This window comes from Rhipicephalus microplus, chromosome 1 (assembly GCF_043290135.1).
Source record: "Rhipicephalus microplus isolate Deutch F79 chromosome 1, USDA_Rmic, whole genome shotgun sequence".
In the NCBI taxonomy this organism is placed as follows: Eukaryota; Metazoa; Arthropoda; class Arachnida; order Ixodida; family Ixodidae; genus Rhipicephalus; species Rhipicephalus microplus.
Window position 1 is genome coordinate 166,550,714 of NC_134700.1, and position 18,406 is coordinate 166,569,119.

An 18,406-nucleotide genomic window follows, 5' to 3' on the forward strand; every position below is an offset into this window, starting at 1 on the left:
TTTGCGTAATGTTTTTATGCAGTGGTGGACGACGATTAAGAGTTGTGCCTGAAGTGGGTGTGCGCCATAGCTCATAGTTAATAGGTGATCAAGAACAAGCTTTTGTAATGGGTTGGAGCATTTGACGACACACTCATTATGCAACTGGTGTTGTGTGATGCCTGGTTGTTCCTTTCATGTTCTAAAATGCTTTATTACTCATATTAACACGATTCCTTTCCCGACATCAAGCCTGCCTAAGGCCTGTTTGGAAACAAGTTCTAAGCACCGGCGCGGCTCAATGGTGGAATACTGGGCTGGCACACTGAGGACGCGGTATCAAATTCCATTCTGTCCTTGGTGTTTTTTATTTACTGAGCTTTTCTTTCTTATTTCGTGCGATACTGGTTACGGACACCAACGGCGGCGACAACCGCGGCACCGCACGTGACCCGTGTTGTGATCTCATAACAGCTTTCACTGTAAAATTGAGCAGAATGTCCTTGAATTAAAATGGAGACATTGTATGGTGATCATAGTGTAGATTTTGCATTGTGGCTGCAGTGGATGATTGAAGGCCACGTACATATACATATACGCATTTATATGCATTGTCTCATTAACATTTTATACGTGAGTATTCATCGTCTCTTTTGTTTCTATATGTCCTTTTTCTATTGTCTTTACTGCGATTTCTTCGTGGGTGGGGAGTCTCGTTTGAGTGAAACCATGTATTCAAGCTTCACACGAAATTTTTCGACTAAATCTCTAAATAACGCTATGCATTGAATGTTTTGTGTAACTAGAAGCTTTAATCGAAAGCTCGTGAACCTTGGATCTCTCATCCAGTGGACTTTGTATCCTTACACATGTCTGGCTTTCTGCTTGTCTACTGAGCTGTTAGTGTTGGCAGGCTGATTGAGTGCTTATAGCCTATGTCATGCGTACTCTCTATATTTTAAGACATGAAGCGCATGAAAACTAGTGAATGAACTGAGTTGTCCATGTGTTTTCAGGCAGGAAATTGAATCGACTTTGGAGTTGATGAAGCGGGCTGAGCGAGACCTTAGTCAAAAGCAAAAGCAGCTAGAAGAATGGGAAAGTCGTTTGCAGCAGAAGGAGCAACTTCTTGAACGACGCAAGGGTTGCATGGTGATGTATACATTCTATACATTTCCTTTCATGAAGTTTACTGGTGAGCTAGCAATGCTGAGATAGAAGGAAGTTATTAAAACAGTGAGACTTCTCTTGATATTTTGTCGTGTAAAAGAATATTTAATCTAGGCGAATGCTCTTTTATTCATGTTCAGTTTTCTGTACATATGCAGTATGCTTCAATAGAAGATAAGCAGCCATAAGTCGACACGTCTTTTATGTCACCTGGTCAATGGTGCCTTATTATTTACACAGCAACGTAGATTAGAAAACAGTTATGTTTTGTGCACTAGTGAGCTTTGACAATGCTTGCTGCAGGCATTATAAGAGGCCAGTTAGCAACCACGAGGTATGTGCATTTGTGCAGTGGAACCACGATGCTGCAAGAATTTGGCATATAAGTGTTGTACCGTAATAAGAAAGTTACAGGGGATAGAACAATCCTTCTATGGCTGCTTTAGCTGGTTTCAGTTTCTCACTTGACCTCCCCCCCACCCCTTCCCCAAAAGAAGTAGTCATTGCCCTTCGTAACTGCACCCCCTTCGACAATATAACACACTAGCAATTGACATCATGAGTGTGCTTTCTCGCCCAAAGCACACTTCTATTTGCTGCGGCTCTTGCTGGTACACTGTGCACAGTTTATGCTGATGCTATGGATTCCGCGCTGCATGCACCCTGTCCAGTCACTGGATTTGGAATGATCGACCACTTGCTCCAAATGTTACTCATGTCTGTTGCTTGCAGGTGGTGTGGTAAGGAAGCATGGTGTGGGGCACTTATAAGATTAACAAATATGCATGTGATACGGGCAACAACCGCACAATTTAAACCACATGACCACAGGGTCAGGGTGCAAAGGCTGCTTAGAGGAACTAGTGAATTCAATTTTTTGTTTAAACCTAGGTTAGACCGTTTGACAAGCTCAATGCTGTGTAAGGTTCCGGTTCCCCATGAGAAAACATTGTGTTAATTAGCGGGTGAAAAGGATTGCTCAGATGCAGAAGAGGCGTGTGTGAATTATTATTATTATTTGTTTTTCAAATTATGCAGTGTGCAGCACTGTGATATTCACAAAATGTGATCGCCATGGCCCTGTGTGTAAATAAGTCAGCTTGTTAGGGAGCTTTAAAGAAAATGTGAGGGCCTGTTTACTGGCCTTTTAATAAATGCCTGCTATTAAGCTATTGTGACCTGTTGTACATTTTGGTATGAGTGATCCTCTGGCTAAACGCAGTGCATATAGTTAACGCAATTACTTTTTTATTATTTTCTTAATATTGTTATTAATATCATTGTAGTTGTTTCAAGCAAACTTTATTATTTCAGGAGCTCTATGTTCATGATGTCAATACTTGGACTGTGGACCATGTGGTGAGTTTGACATGTCATGTATTCGTGGTTTTGTGACATGTGTACATTGCTACTGCAGTACTAAATGTAGAAAAAGGAATGTCATGACTTCTGATGGGTCCAAACCAGTTTAAGAAGATTGATTGCCAAGCTTCTAATGCTTGAGGCACGACCTTTGTCGTGTACGCTGCAGGTGCAGCTGTGCAATGTACCCACTATACGCCGACCGTAACTTTCATGAGGTAGGGAAGTACCCCCTATGCCACTATGTCATCCGTACTTCTGTTGATAAGCGAGGTACCCACTACACATCTGTAAGGCATTATGTGCACTTTGTGCTGCGAAGAAGGCGCATCAACAGTAGGACCCCGAAGTGAGAGCTCGCGAAGCAGAGGCGGCACGCAAGCGGCAGCAAGAGAACCTCGACTCGAGACTTGCATCGACATTGCCTTCTCCAACTTTCAACTGCAACCTCTAATTCAAGATCCCCTTGCCACATACTTCACCAACCACAAAATTGTAATCTTCAAAAGAAAACATGTCCCACAGCTTTGTAATCAGTAATGTAATCCTTGTATATGATTGCATTGATATGTAAATGATTGCATCTTGTGCACATATAAGTGCATATACAATCACCCCTATAACAACATGTCACTTCTTTATATGATGGTGGAGAACTTGTACGCAGGATGCACGGGTTCTCTTAATCGGTTCCGAGCAAGTTCCTCCATGATCATTCACTTCATATTTGTAGCATGTTCAATAAAAATACAGCACAGAAAGACACAATTGCCTTCTGCTCGGTGTTTGAAGAAAAATGTATCCTGACTTGGGGTTTGGACATTTTTTCGAGGCGGTCATTCTACCATCTAAGCCAACCAAAAGACTTGAAGGTTGCAGAGCAGGCCCTATGCAACTGACAACACCAAGCCCTGGGACAGTTCAGCTGGAGCCCACAAAACAGCTCAGTAAACAAAAAAATTGGCATACACCTGATGGTAGTACAATGCCAATTACTATTTTTGTCAAGAACAATGCTAATTACTGTCAAGAAAAAATACATTCAAGTCCAGGACATCTTTAGAATTAAAAGTTCGTCCAGGTCTTGAATGCTGTTGGATAAAGTGTGCTGATTAGATTCAGAAGTACTGCTGTTTGATTTCTAGGCTGATCGATATTTTTGTACACTCTCTCATATGGAATCGATACTAATACATTCTGTATCGTCTTTTATTTCATATTTTTATTACAGTTTCTCTGGGTTCAGCAGTTAGGATGTGATGGTAAGTCATCAAACAATAATATTTCTTTTTAGCGTCTCTCTTCTTTGTGAAATGAGAGCTTGGTGATTGTAATATGCGCTATGAATCTTCTATTTCTAAACTCACTAAGTCTATGTTCTCGACTTGTTAATGACATGCATTTATACGGTACACATTTTGTGCCACTTGATCATCGTGCAGTTTCGAAGAACAGGCATTAAGATATGTGGTCCTTGAGCCAGGAGACAGCACTTTTTATATAATGTTTCCATCACATAGTTCAACTTAAGGAAGTAGTCCTGGTGCAGAGAATGATCAAGGAAAGGTCTTAGCAACTTTTATGTGCAAAAAAGCTATCAGTTCAGGGTAGAACAGTAGCTTTAAGAGATGAAAACTTCGTGAACAGGTGGTGTTGGTAGAGCCGACGTTTCAACAAACGGGTCTTCTTCAGTGCTGTAACTTCTTTCCTTAGCGCGTGTATGTATATGATTCGTATCCTCTTCATGTGCAATGCCTGGCATAAATCACAGGGGTACAATAAGCACTCTTCTTTCTGTCACTCTTGCTTTACGAATGTGTCACTTTTTACATTTGCGTCGTTGACACTAAGATCTCTTTTAGATTAACACTTGGTCACACCTGTGACGGTCTTCTGATGTGCTTCTGTGCAGATGCCACGAAGGACTTGGAGCAGTATGCGGAGATGTTTCGCTTTCAGCAGATTTCAGGAAAACGACTGCTCCTTCTCACAGTGGAGCACTTGAAAGACATGGGCATTGCCCCTTTGGGACACAGACTGGCACTGATGGTGGGTGCTGTGCAACTTTCATTCTACCCCACAGCTCTCTCCAAGAAGTACTAGAGAAAAAAAAAGTTATTCAGTACTCACTACGGTGTAAATGTAGCATGATAAAGACAAGGACAAGAAAGTGCACAGCACGAGTGCTGTGGTGTACACTTTCTTGTCCTTGTCTTTTTCGCTCTACATTTATACCGTAATGGATCAGTGCCAACTCGCTCGCCTCTCCGTTTTGCAGAACTCACATTTTCTTTTGGGCAAAACTGAAAACTAGAGTAAGTGGAATAACCGATACGAAACAAAGAAAAGTGCAACTGCCACACCTAAGCACACAACCAGTATGACGTCACTCTTTCTATCAATTATTGCAGTGCAGTTCTTCTGAACTCATTAACCTGCATGCCCCATGGATGCTATAATTTCAAGCACAGCCAACACACACCATGAAGAAGTCAATTGATGGTTGATATTAATTAATGACGCTCACTGGGTCTGGGCATGTCTGAAGAGTATGGCAATCGGACTTTTTGCTGTTTCGATTTTGTTGGTTAAGTTGGTTGGATTTCGTCGCTTTATAAAACTTATCAGTGTCTGATTCTTGAAAGTCACAAAGCTGCAACGGGCCATTTGCAGGAAGGCTTCTATTCTCCTTTCCGAACTGACCACATGTCTTGTCTAGTTAAAAAAAAGCTAATTAGTGTAATTTTTATTACTGTTGTAGTTATTCTCTCTAGTCATCCGAAGATATCTGCTGTTATTGAAAGAGTAATGCTTAAAATGGTAAGCAAATGTGACAGTTTCATTATTCTGAAGATTTTTGGACGCATCTCTTGAAACACTCGGTAAAGGTTGTATGTCCAGCATTTTAGTGCTTGAAAGGCATCCAGCATTTTCATTTCTACAAAATTTTCAGGACGAGATTGAAAAGCTTGCCACGGAAAACAGACGCAAGTTTGAGATGTCACAGCGAGAGGTGAGCTTATGCAACTTTGCAGAATTTTAGAGCTATCTCATTGAATAGTCTCATCATAGTTGAGTGTGTAATATAATACTAATATAAGCTGTCAAGGTAATGTAGTATCATATGTAGTTCTCATACGACTGTGCCGATGGTGTAAATGTATGTGGTTGATTGTAATCTTTCTGCATGTATTACAGTATTACTCTTTGCAATTGCAGCTTATTAGATTCAGTTTTGTGTTCATGTCTGTAAACTCAGTGAGAACCCCATGTGCATGATAAGAACAACTCCTTAAGTACGGTAAAGAACCTGAAAACTTGTATATGTAAGGTCGTACTAAATTGTTGCAATAAATAAATGATTAGAATATAATGTCTAGGTAGGAAGGAAAAAAAAGAACTCAAAATGATTCACATTTTAATGACAGAAATATGTGTAACATTAGGTGGAAGGAAAGCACTGTTGTGTTACTCCTGTTTCTTTCAATCACTAGGCCGTGGTGCATCTATATGTTGTCGCTAACAATTTCTAGCTCTCCCAAACCACCATACAAAGCTATACCTGGCATGCTTATGTGCTCTGGGCTCATTGGAACTGCATGCTTGTTTGCATGTGCATCTAATTACTGCTCTCTTCTCTTTGCCAGTCTTTGAGCCATGGTCATACCTCCTCCACCTTTGGTTCCTCCGCTCTGGGAACGGCGAGTTTTGCATCGATGACAACGTCCTTTGGATCCCTGGGCTCCAGAGTGCCGTCAGGTTCAACGCCAGTTTCGGAGCCTATGCTGCTGCGACTCACGTTGTTGTTTGGCAGCCACGTTCGGCTGGGCGCAAGTTCGCGCGAACACAAGTGGAAGGCCTTCGTGGAGTTGGACACGGGCGAGACACACTTGGCCGGTGATGTGGCCACCCGCTGCATCAGCAACGTCACCTTCGAGTGTGCCCAGTCTGGCCTCTTCCTTACGCGCATAGCTCAGGTAGGAGAGTCCTGACACAGTTGTTTACCCTTTGAGAAAGATGCCTTTCTAATGCTAAGAGACTGTGTGGGCAAAACAAAGATGCAAAAGAGAAGTCAAGGCGACACAAATCCTAACTAACAACTGAAAAGGCACGTAGCAGCAGAAAAAAAGTTGAAGACAAGAAACTTATCTGCGCATGCTGAGGCAAGAGGTGATACCTATCAATCCAGTACGCATGGGGGTCTTGCCTTCAACCATGGAGGAAGGAAAGGTAGGAGAGGCCCTGACGTCACTCTTTGTGAAGCCGCGATGAAGCCGGAAGTCGGCCATATTGACTGGGCAAATTCTCCTCTATTGTTTACATATGAATGCGAAGCAGAAGGCGCGACTCCCTCTCTGTCTCAAAAAGCACGTGGCCTGCGCGCCGCGTGCGCCAGTGCTATCCGAAACCAACGGAACGGATTTCAACATGCTGTTCTACCGCGATACGGTTGACGAAATCTCTGCATATGGGTGTTGTACTCTTGCACTGCCGGCGTTTACAATAAACACGGCAAGTTGCACATTAAGCTTTTTTTATTTGCTGTTCTTTGTGAAAATAAAGATGATATTTCGGACATTGCCGCGCGATGAACCAGGCACCAAAATTTGTACAGCTTTTTTCAGATCACTTTTTCTCCCTTTTGCGCTTCTTTTTAGGCTTTATGAAATTTTCGGTCAGGCTGTGGGCTAGACACAACGATAAAAAGCGAGCATCTTAAGCGAAACAGAACAGGAACTTTAATGCGCAGAAGCATGTGGTAACTGTACAGGAACATGAAAAGTAAGATTAGATTACGGTCTTAATAAGGACCTGTGGACCGCAAATGCATCGTCCATTGTCATAAGAAACAACACCGCATAACTGTCACTAACCTGCAAGGCATTCATTGAACGAATTCTTGAGCACAGTCGTTATCTTCTATGATGGCTTTTCAGCATAATTTTAACGGACGCTGCAAATTCGGAGTACGTATACATGCGCTCGTTCCGTGGTTTCTAGTTCAGACACCTGGTTACAACAACCACCGGAGGAAAATCGCGTAGATAACAATGCGGCACAAAGAGTGGATGCTGTCAAACACCTGCAGAACGCCACGGTTAGGTGCGAGGCCCATGAAAACGCGCACACCGCCGCTGGACCGCCTGAACGGTGCCGCACCGCACTGCATCAACAATAACAAAACATTGTGCCCAGTGAATATGGCCGCTGTGACGTAATTTCCGCCACATTTTTTACGCCCTGTGCCGGCTGAGCATGCCCTCTCCTACCTTTCCTTCCTCCGTGCCTTCAATGCACATTCATGATGGGCAGCTCACAAATTTGTCTTTGTACTTTTGGCTTCGTTTGGCTTCACATGACTTAAAGCTGCTTTGTTACGAAAGAACAATCGGCAAATGTTCAGCAGTTGCACTTCGCCACCTTAACCTTTTAGGCTGACCGATTCAAATCGGGCCGCAGAAGTTCACAACGATCAGTTCTTTTATTCGAAAAATACCGAAAGACAACAATAAACAAATACACAGTGCATTTGAAGCCTGCTAGAGTAAAGACTAAGCAAACTTGTGTACTACCATCATTCTCATGGTTGCTGAACGATCGCAGGGCCAGAGTACCACTTAGTTAATTTAAGGAAACTCTATGGGTAATGCTCACACACATGCTGGATTGATGAATGCCTGAACAGATATCTCTCTATGCGTGCCGGATTGGTAAATGTTGCCTCTTGGATAAGCATTTTCAGTTAAAGGAGCCCTGAAACACTTTTTCAAGTAACGATGGAATGAATTTACTGGAAGAGCTTATTGTCTTACAAATTCAATGCCGCAAAAATTTTAAGAATCCGTCTATTGCTAGTGGAGTTAAAAGATTTGTCGCATGCTGCTATTGCATTCTCTCTTCTCTCGTCCCGACGTAAGCGGTGGCAGCTAAGCAGGGAGGGATGACACGCGCAAAAAAACTACATCACTCGCGCTTTGTGACCTTGAGCACTTTCTCTTTCTCTCTTTTTTTTTCTAATGCACGGCTTTTTTTGCGCGATCACGTGCGCACGTGTGGACAAGTCGCGACCTTCCCATGCGATCTCTGTAACGACCGAGCGCCAATGGCTGATAAATGGGTTTACTACGTGTGATTTTTGAGCATATTCTGCCATTTGTCGAGAGAAGAGAAAGCAATTTTTAGCTGACTGATAATTTTTTGTGAATTCCAGGCTGCGTGCTGTGCTATATTATTTGGCTTGCGTGTTGTCCGGCAGCATTTTCTGACCATACTCAAAAAGTGTTGCAGGGCTCCTTAAAGCTTCTTGTGCCTAACTTATTTCCCGCCACTGCGTACCTTTTCAGTTGTTAGTCCGGATTTATGTTGTCTTCATTTCTGTCTTGCATTCATCGTGAGCCCACCCACTCTTTCAGCAGGTCTACAGGTCAACTCCTTTATAAGAGACATGCACGGGCCAGCAATTCTTGTCCTTTATATGAGGTATCTCTTATAAGCACAGTACCATGTATGGATTTTCTTTATCGACCCCTATTTTGTAGTAGGCACACTGGCGTCTCTTATACTCAAATGTTTCTTACATCAGTGACTCATATAAAGGGGTTCTACTGTACCTACCAACTTGCTTATTACTCTGTTGTATCTTTCTCATGACATCAGTAGGAACATTTGTATTGGATGCGAAAGAAAAAAACGAGAGCGCGAAGAAGAGAACAGACAACACGAGTGCATTTCTCAACTGGGTTATTATGGCAAAACTGTTCATAGCTATGGTGTGGGGAAAAAAATTCGTACGCGTCAGCTTCTGCATCTGTGCTGCTGGGGCAGAGATGTGGACCAACCCTGAATGTTGGGCACTTTGACAGCGTCGGGTGGCAAGGTCAGCTGACATCATGAGGTTGTCGTCATATGACGTCATTTGGTCGCACGTGTTTTCTTACTATCAGGTGGTAGTGCAGGCACTCAGTGAATGGATGCTGGATTTCTCGCTTATGAGTCATGCAGTATACAATGGATTCTCATTAAATAGAACTCCTGTTAGATGGAATGTATCTTAATGGTTCCTTCAGGTTTAGTTTAATGAGAGTCTACTTAATGTTTAACTGGATAAATACATAGTACTCTTGTCTGGCTGGCCTCATTTGATGTTGTGTACAGTTTCGTTGGTGATCCACCTAATGGAATGGCTCCTCAATTGTTTGTGGAGTATTATTTAGTTTTGATATGCGACAACCTGTTTTTTTTGATTCCCGATGTCTTGTTTCGTCACCAAGGGGTGGGAGCTTGGAAAGATAAAACGTCTAAATGAATCTTGGAAAAAAGAATTAAGTGTTGAAAGTTGCTCTCGTATTATTTGTTATCTCCTTCGTCCTAGTGTTTTTTGCGCATTCACTGCGATTGGTAATGTAAAAATTTGTTTCACTTGTAATAATATGCATCAATGTAAAGATTTCTTGTTGCTTTAAATGTATTTGTTTGAGCGTGCCATGTTTTCATTATTGTTGTTTTTCAGCCACCATTTGTGATGGACCGATGGTGCATTGGGATTACTCCAGAAACAGTTGTGACGTGTGTCGTTAATTACGAGGTGAATATTTTTCATTTCTTTCATCAGGATATGTGCTAGAGAGTGCAATTTCGAAATTGCTTTTTAATGTCACCCTTAATATTAAATTTCATTCGTGGAAAGAAATTAAATGTGCACAAGTGGACTATGTTTGAATACGCAACACCACGGTGAAGTGGTGCGAAAACCTCAAAAAGGCATCTCCATTCTTCCTGAATTTTCTCATTTTTTCTGGCTTGCCAACTCCTGTCATAGAACTACAACCTTGCTATTGTGGAAGCTTGAACCACAATAGCAACTTCATAACTAGGTCAAGTTGTTTTTCTTTTTATTGTCCCATTGGTTAACGCAACACACACACAAAAATAACAAAACGATATAACATGTATTTGTAAGCTACCCTTCCACTATACCAAAAGTACCACCCTTACCATGACACGATGGTAAGTGTAAGCCATGACACATTCCAAAATGAAATGTTAGTGGTGACGCCTGCTTGACGTTTCTTCAACAACTTGCCATGAAATTTAGGATTGTGCGAATATTGGAAGCATCTGAATATTCGAATGAATAATTCAGTATTTGAATTCACTTCGAGCCAAAATTGAATTATTGAAAATTTCAAAGTACTCGAAATGTAATATGTAACTTCTTATAAAGGTGGTTTCACTACAGTGGAGATGTACTAAGCGCTGAGAACATCTATTCAAACGTATAATTAGTTCTTTTGTAGAAGTGAATACACTGCATTAAAGTGGTGCTAAGCCATGAAAACACCTTATCAGGAGAATTATGCACTTCTGCGAAGCATAATTTTTTAGGTTTAAAAGCTTGTTATACCGACGTATATGCTCTGAGTAAACTAAATTTTAAAATGTGACATAATTTACATGTTATCACTTGTATTCTACCGAAAGTCAGATTCTGCTACTATTCAAAATTGTTTCCACTTCTTATGAAGCTAGAAATGCCATTGGCATAGGCTTTGTTTCATTAAAAAACATAATGCAGGTTATTTATGTCATGACCAATATGCCTATTTTTTCTTTATAGTGTGTGTGAGTGCAGTCACTGACTCTTCTTTGTCAATTGGACGTGTAATCATCATTTATATAATTTCCTCAACTGTATATACCATCATCAGTGTGTGCCAGCTCGAGCTCGTCTCGAATAAAGCTCTTCCTCACCAATTTCCACCGCTGCATTACCCATCACGGGCTTTAGTTAGCTTATATCCAGCCACCTATCTACCCATGTGTCCCATCAATGCATTGACCCTTACTGCCGCTCAATAATAGCACGCTTAGAAGGCACATCCGCTCCTTCAAACAAACGCCCCACTTTGTCAACTACCTAAACAATTCAAACTTCACAATAGTGTTTTACATTGCTATATTTACCATGTTGAAGGAAACAAATGGGTCCCCGTTATATCACATTGTCTACGATATTAGGTTCTTAAGACATTCTACGATGATCCTGCTGATGGGCATCTCGGCTATCACAAAACGTACGACAAGATAAGCAGTCGGTTCTCCTGGCCTCGCCTCTTATCCGCCATTGCTAAATATGTTTCTTCATGTGCCTTGTGTCAATGGCGAAAACGACCCACTACTGCTCCCTCTGGCTTTCTGCAACCTCTTCCTTGTCCTGCCTTGCCATTCAAAGTCGTCGGGATAGACTTGTACGGCCTCCTTCCTGGGACCTCCAATGGAAATCGTTGGATTGTGACGGCTGTTGACCACCTCACTCGCTAAGGGGAAACAGCCTCGCTGCACGCTGGTACAGCCACTGAAGTAGCCGATTTTTTTCCGTGTAACATATTTTTGCACCATGGAGCTCCACGTGTTCTGCTCAGCGACCGCGGCAAGGTCTTTCTTTCCCCTATTGTTGCTGAGGTTCTACGCACCATCAACGCCATCCACAAGACAACTTCTATTTATCATCCACAAACAAATGGCTTGACAGAATGCTTTCATCGTACCCTCTCGGACATGATTGCCATGTACGTCAACCCTGATCACACGAACTGAGACACCATTTTGCTATTCGTAACGTTCGTCGACAATACGGCTACACAAACGCACCACCCGCTTTTCTCCCTAATTTCTGGTCCATGGCCGCTCTCCAAGTGTAACTCTGAACGTCTCCTTCCTTTCGGCTCCTGCTACCTCAGCAGGCCCTTTATCCGCACAATTTTTGTCTCACCTCGAGCACTGCCGTCATCTGGCCCGAATTAACACCGGCATCTTCCAGAAAGCTTACAAGTCTCGCTATGACTCAACTCACCGTGTTGTCACCTTTTTTCCAGGAGACCAAGTTCTTCTCTGGACTCCCGTGTGTGTGCCCGGCTTATATGTCGTTTTATAGGACCTTATATGGTCATTGAAGAAACATCCCTCGTTAATTACCGTATCTCACCACTTAAGGCTCCCTCCAACCACCGTTGTCGTGGGACAGAAATTGTGCATGTTTCTAGATTGAAGCTGTATAACCAACGCAATTCTTAATATTGTCTGTCGTGCAGCCAGGATGCCGCTTCCAGCATGGCGGGGAATCAGTGTGAGCGCATTCACTGGCCTTTCTTTATTAATTGGACGTGTCGTCATCATTTGTATAATTTCCTCATCTGTAGATTACCATCATCAGTGTGTGCCAGCTCAAGCTCGTCTCGAATAAAGCTCTTCCTCCTATGTGCGATATATGTAGTATTTGAATTCGATTATAAATTATTAGAACAAAATCGCTGTTCGCTTCAAATTCGCTTCAAACCTAAAATTCACTCTTTGCACAACTCTAATGAAATCATAGGTTTCGGCAGCATCTGCTAAGGCATACAAAATTGCTTATTAGTAAATATGTATTACTAAATCAAATTCCAGGAGATCCAGAGACTTAACATGTTATATCGGTGTGACACGGATGATTTTGATTGTGCTCAATGCCGATTCAGATCAGGCTAGATTTTGATCAGGTGCTGCTATATAGTCTCATTTAATCGCCATCAGGCCCAATCAGGATCAAGAATAATGGGCCTCATTCGCAAGCTGTCCATAGAGATCTGGTTTCAGTATCACGATTTGACAATGGACGGATGTCTGCAGCAAATTCACTCTAGGGTATTTCGAGAATTTCAATCTAGATCGGCCCTAATCGCTATCAAAAGCGCCAAAGTAACTCCGGTGTTAAGTGTCGGGAACCTCTATTGAGGCAGCGTTGCCAAAATATCAAAAGATTCATTTAAACTTGTTTAAGTAGATGCCATGGCTAGTTGGTATGACTTGCAAGAATTTAAATCACTACAAAAGACAGATGACCTGTAAATAGGACACAGGCAACAGCGTTGTGTTCTTCTTTTACTCGTCTCTTGTTCTTTGCACTGTTTTAAATGATAGCATATTGAAATCTGCGATGTGACGACATAACATTTGAAGGCTTTGACGTGTTGACCTCCATTTTCTCTTCTGAAGAGGAATTTATGGACTCTTATTTTATGCCACCAAAGTTCTCAAACATTGATTTATCAATCTAATTCAATTTACTGCTTCACTGGTGTGCCCTTTTAATGTAGTGTGGGACAAGTAAGCTCAACAGGGTACATCTCCTTCTTTCCCTCAGCTCTGTGTTCTGGAGCCCCGGTCTACAATGCTCACCCATCGGGTGCGCCCAGAAGGCGGCGTACCCGAGCAGATTGAGGTGGTCCTGAGGCTGGCCGCACTCGGCCTTCGTCGTGAGGACGGCTCACGATCCTCCTCCAGGCGAGAGGCTCACTCGGCACCGTCCAGAGCCCGCCGTCTCTCAGAAGACCTGCTGCCCGAGGCCTGGCGTCAGCGTGGCAGCCTCTTCGGCAGCTTTTCACCGACCCGGCGACCCACGCACCGCCGATCACGTGAGCTTCTTGCTGAGACATTTCATTTCACCTGGGAAGAATCGTTTCGCCTCCATCCCACCCTGTGAAAGCAGATGTACGGCCAAGCTTTCGTAAAAAGCACCACCACCATAACTTGCGTTGCACAACCATACACTGCCAACTAATACTTATTCGTCCAGTTCTTGACTCATCAAGCAAAAGTGACTCGAGTGAATATCTAATGGTACGCATGGGGGATGATTATGTGCCACGTCGTTGCTTTGCCTCCGTGCACAGCTGTGAAGCACATTTTATTCTTGGCCGTCTGCAGTTTGGTATGCTGTGTACCCTTAAGTCGTCCTTCATCGTCTTGCCACTACGTGGAGGTGCTGTTTCTATGTGAGCACTCCACAAAAAAATCCTGACCAACTAGATGCTAACACCTCCTGAATTCCTAAATTTAGGAAGGTGAATTTGTCCCTGAACAAGTGGTGTTACTATGCAATGCTTGCTATGCAAAGCTGTATCAGCATGCAAGTTGCATGCTTACACGCACATCCACAGAACACCATTAGAATTTGCAATGCTCTGAGCTGCTGAAAGGTATTATATGAGACGTAAATATATCTTTATAGGAAATATAGGAGCAGCATGTCATGACTGTGCTGAAAAGAAGCATGTTTTCTTTTCTGCAGGCAGACATTTTAGCTGATCGTCTGACTCTTTTTATTATTATGATATTTTTCGCTGGCAGAACCGATGCCCGTCGTTCACTCATGTTTGTGGTGAATTTTGGCGCAGCCATTGCAGAAAAACATAACCCTTGGAGCTGCAAACTAGCCAGCGCAGCAAGCAACCACCTCTGATTGCTTTGAATTATTCGAAGTCCCTTGTATCCTACTTTTTGTATGTTTCAATAATTGGAAAACCCGCTTAATTCGAATATTTTTCACAGTCCTAGCGACTTCGAATATACAGCTTCCTTATGATCCGCTTCAGATTTGATATACCATGCAAATTCGACTGTAATTGCAGTGGATTCTCAACTGTGTCTCTAAGAATGCAAAGTATGGGACAGTGAAACACACTCATTCAACTCAAAACGACTATCTGTTTCTCCCTGCATTGCTTGAGCTGTTACTCTTTATTGAAATCAGTAGTTATGCTAGCTGGGGCGAGTTGCCTAAGAGCATTCGTGCCCCATTTTTTTTTATTCTCCTGTCTATATTGACGCAAGGCAAACGCAGTATTCAAACTACGTGCGCTAGTTCGTGCGCCCCCCAAGAGATCAGCGGCTTGATGATGAAACAAGAAAAGGCCGTGACGGCGCGCGCCTCCTCAGCACGGGATTTTGATGAAAAAGAAGTGGGGCACCGCTCGAGGGTTTCTCGGAGATTGATCTCCTTTTGCTGATCGCCTGTTAGAGACGTCGCTACATTTCTTTTTACTTTTCGGGCACAAGTTTGCCCCAATAAACAGTTATTCGTACACCATTTGGATTGTATGTAACAATTCTGGTGGAGGTGCTGAGTAATGATCCCAAACCCAGTTGGACTTTGAGGAAGCAGCCCGGAACCACGAGCAGTCGAACCAACTGAGCTCACGCCAGTTCATCAGCGCTCCAGCCGTCGTGGTGAGCCGCCGGAATTTCCCCTGCCACCAGAGCCCAGAGTGTCTCCAGCTGTCTCCGGTGAGAGTACCGAAATGTCGTCTCCAACCGCTGCCACACACATCGTTTCGCCTCCAGTCGCTGCCACGCACGTCGTTTTCAATGAGCCACGGACGCCCGACCCTTTTCATGGCGATCCTCATGAAGACGCCGAGGATTGGCTGGAGGGTTTTGAGCGCGTCGCCAACTGCAACGGATGGACCGAAGAACGGAAGCTACGCCGAGTTTATTTCGCATTGCAGGACAGCGCACGAACGTGGTTTGAAAACCATGAAGGTACCATTCGATCATGGGATGATTTCCGACGGGAGCTACTGGCTACATACCCGAGTACAGACCGCAAGGAAAGAGCTGAAGCTGCCTTGCAAGCAAGAAACCAGCGCAACAATGAAAGCGTCGCAATGTATGTGGAAGACATGTGCCGGTTATTCCGCCGGTCTGATAAAAATATGAGAGAGGACAAGAAACTTCGGCACCTGATGCGTGGGGTGAAGCAGGAGATTTTTGCTGGTTTGCTCCGATGTCCCCCGTGAAACGTGACTGAATTTCGCACCGAGGCGACAGCGGTTGAAAAGGCTCTGCAACAGCGAGCGAGGCACTACAATCGAGATGTTAACGTCGCATCCGTAGACGCGGTGTCAGCAGTCTTCGGGAATGGCATCGACGTATTACGAGAACTCATTCGATCGGTGGTTCGAGAAGAGCTCCAGAAGCTAAACGGCAACCCCTCAACGGTCTCGTCATTAGCGGAAGTTGTTCGGGAGGAGGTGAGACAGGCAGTCCGTGAGCAGCAGCAACAAGCCCAGCCTGTTCAAGCGTCTGTTCCGATGCAGCCCGCAGTCTCGTACGCCGAGGTACTGAGAAGCGCCCCTGTACCTCATTTTGTCGCCCCTGGACCTCCTTTCGCCGCCCCTGGACCTTATTTCGCCGCAGCAAGCAAGCATCTGCCGAAACCTCAATTTATGCTGTCCCCAGCTAAGACTAGGATCCGAAAAGCTGATATATGGCGCACTCCTGATCAAATTCCGCTTTGTTATCACTGCGACGAAGCTGGCCATCTTTACCGGATGTGTGAATATCGCCGAGCTGGACTTCGGGGTTTTTTTGTAAACGTTGCCTGTCCACGGAATGGGGAGCGACCTTTTGAAATCGAGGAGTACTTGTCAACGCGTCAAGGTGGTCACTCCTCGCAGCAGCATCAGTCTCGGTCGACAGCGCCACTGAGGTATCGGTCACCAAGTCCGCGCCCATCTTCAAACTCTCCGAGGCGACTTCCCCAAAGCCCGCTTCGAGAAAACTAGGATCGGTGACCTGGGGAGGTAAGGCCGCTGCCGACGCAAGAAAACAACTTCCAGTGCCAATTTCAAAATGTGATGATGGACACGAGACTACGTGCGGAAACGGTAACGTCGCTTCTGATTTGTCGGTAATTATAGACGGCTACGAAATGAATGCTTTGGTAGACACAGGCGCAGACTATTCCGTCATGAGCAGGGGACTTGCCAGAAAGCTAAAAAAAGTGCTGACCCCTTGGATAGGACCACAAGTGCGAACCGCAGGGGGACACCTAATTGATCTGGCAGGCATGTGTACCTCTAGAGTCGGGATATGCGGCTTCATCTACGTCGCCAGCTTCATTGTCCTGTCGGAGTGTCCAAGAGATGTAATTATCAGAATGGACTTTTTGCAGGCCAATGGCGCAGTGATAAACTTGCAGGAAACGTGCGTCTCGTTCTCGACGAAACACGCCATCGCGACATTCGAGAGTGAAAAACGATTCGATGCGCTCCAGATTGCAGGTGATGATGTAACAGTACCTGCAAGATCCATCATTGTTGTCACCGTAAAAAGCAATGTGTAACGACTATGAAGGAATGGCAGAAAGCAATACTGGGCTATTACTCGAGAAAGGGATCTGTGCAGCAAGAGGTATTCTACGACTGCGTGATGGGTGTACGAGTGTCTTCCTGACAAATTTCCGAAACGAGGTGCAGCACCTTGCGAAGGGAACTGTTGTTGGTCACTTGCACGATTATGTTCCGATTACGGATTTGAATTCTTCCGAGAGTGCACCACTGCACCCTGACGGTATAGATTCCATACTCGCATCTATCCACATCGAAGCAGCCCTATCACCGAACCAGAAACAAAAAATCGAGAGCCTTATACGGGAGTACGCCTCATCATTTTCCACGTCATCGAAAGTGCAAAGAACATCTATCATCAAACACCGCATCATAATCGATCAATCTGTTAGACCTATTTGCCAGCACCCGTACCGAGTGTCACCAAAAGAGAGAAAAGTCATCAGAGGCCAAGTTGAAAAAATGCTCAGGGACGACGTAAATCAACCGTCGGCCAGCCCATGGGCCTCACCTGTAGTACTGGTAAAGAAAAAGGACCAGACCTTGGGCTTCTGCGTTGACTACCGAAAATTGAACGTCCTCACAAAGTGGGATGTCTATCCCCTTCCAAGGATCGATGACACCCTCGACCAACTACGAGACGCGAAATTCTTCTCCTCTCTAGACCTCAAGAGCGGATACTAGCAGATAGAGGTGGACAAACGAGATCGCGAGAAAACTGCTTTCGTGACCCCAGATGGGTTATACGAGTTCAAGGTACTCCAATTTGGCCTGTGTTCCGCACCCGCCACGTTTCAGCGGATGATGGATACTGCACTGTCCTGGTTAAAATAGCAGTCCTGCCTTGTTTATCTCGATGACGTCGTGATCTTTTCGGCCACCTTCGATCAGCATGTGGAACGACTACGGACTGTGCTCGAAGCGATTAGTTCAGCAGGGCTGATGAT

At 44.1% G+C, this 18,406-nt stretch overlaps 1 protein-coding gene across 4 annotated transcripts in view; it reads left to right on the top strand.

Moving 5' to 3' along the window:
- LOC119178596 (mitogen-activated protein kinase kinase kinase 20) overlaps window positions 1-18,406 on the top strand; it is a 45,723-nt gene that overhangs the window by 13,276 nt on the left and 14,041 nt on the right. For all 4 annotated transcript variants that reach the window (XM_037429809.2, XM_037429807.2, XM_037429808.2 and 1 more), the window contains exons 12-19: window positions 996-1,131; window positions 2,464-2,508; window positions 3,743-3,773; window positions 4,424-4,560; window positions 5,465-5,524; window positions 6,159-6,488; window positions 10,022-10,096; window positions 13,694-13,964. In XM_037429809.2, the coding sequence (XP_037285706.2) occupies window positions 996-1,131; window positions 2,464-2,508; window positions 3,743-3,773; window positions 4,424-4,560; window positions 5,465-5,524; window positions 6,159-6,488; window positions 10,022-10,096; window positions 13,694-13,964 (1,085 nt within the window). The remainder of the gene's footprint in view (window positions 1-995; window positions 1,132-2,463; window positions 2,509-3,742; window positions 3,774-4,423; window positions 4,561-5,464; window positions 5,525-6,158; window positions 6,489-10,021; window positions 10,097-13,693; window positions 13,965-18,406) is intronic.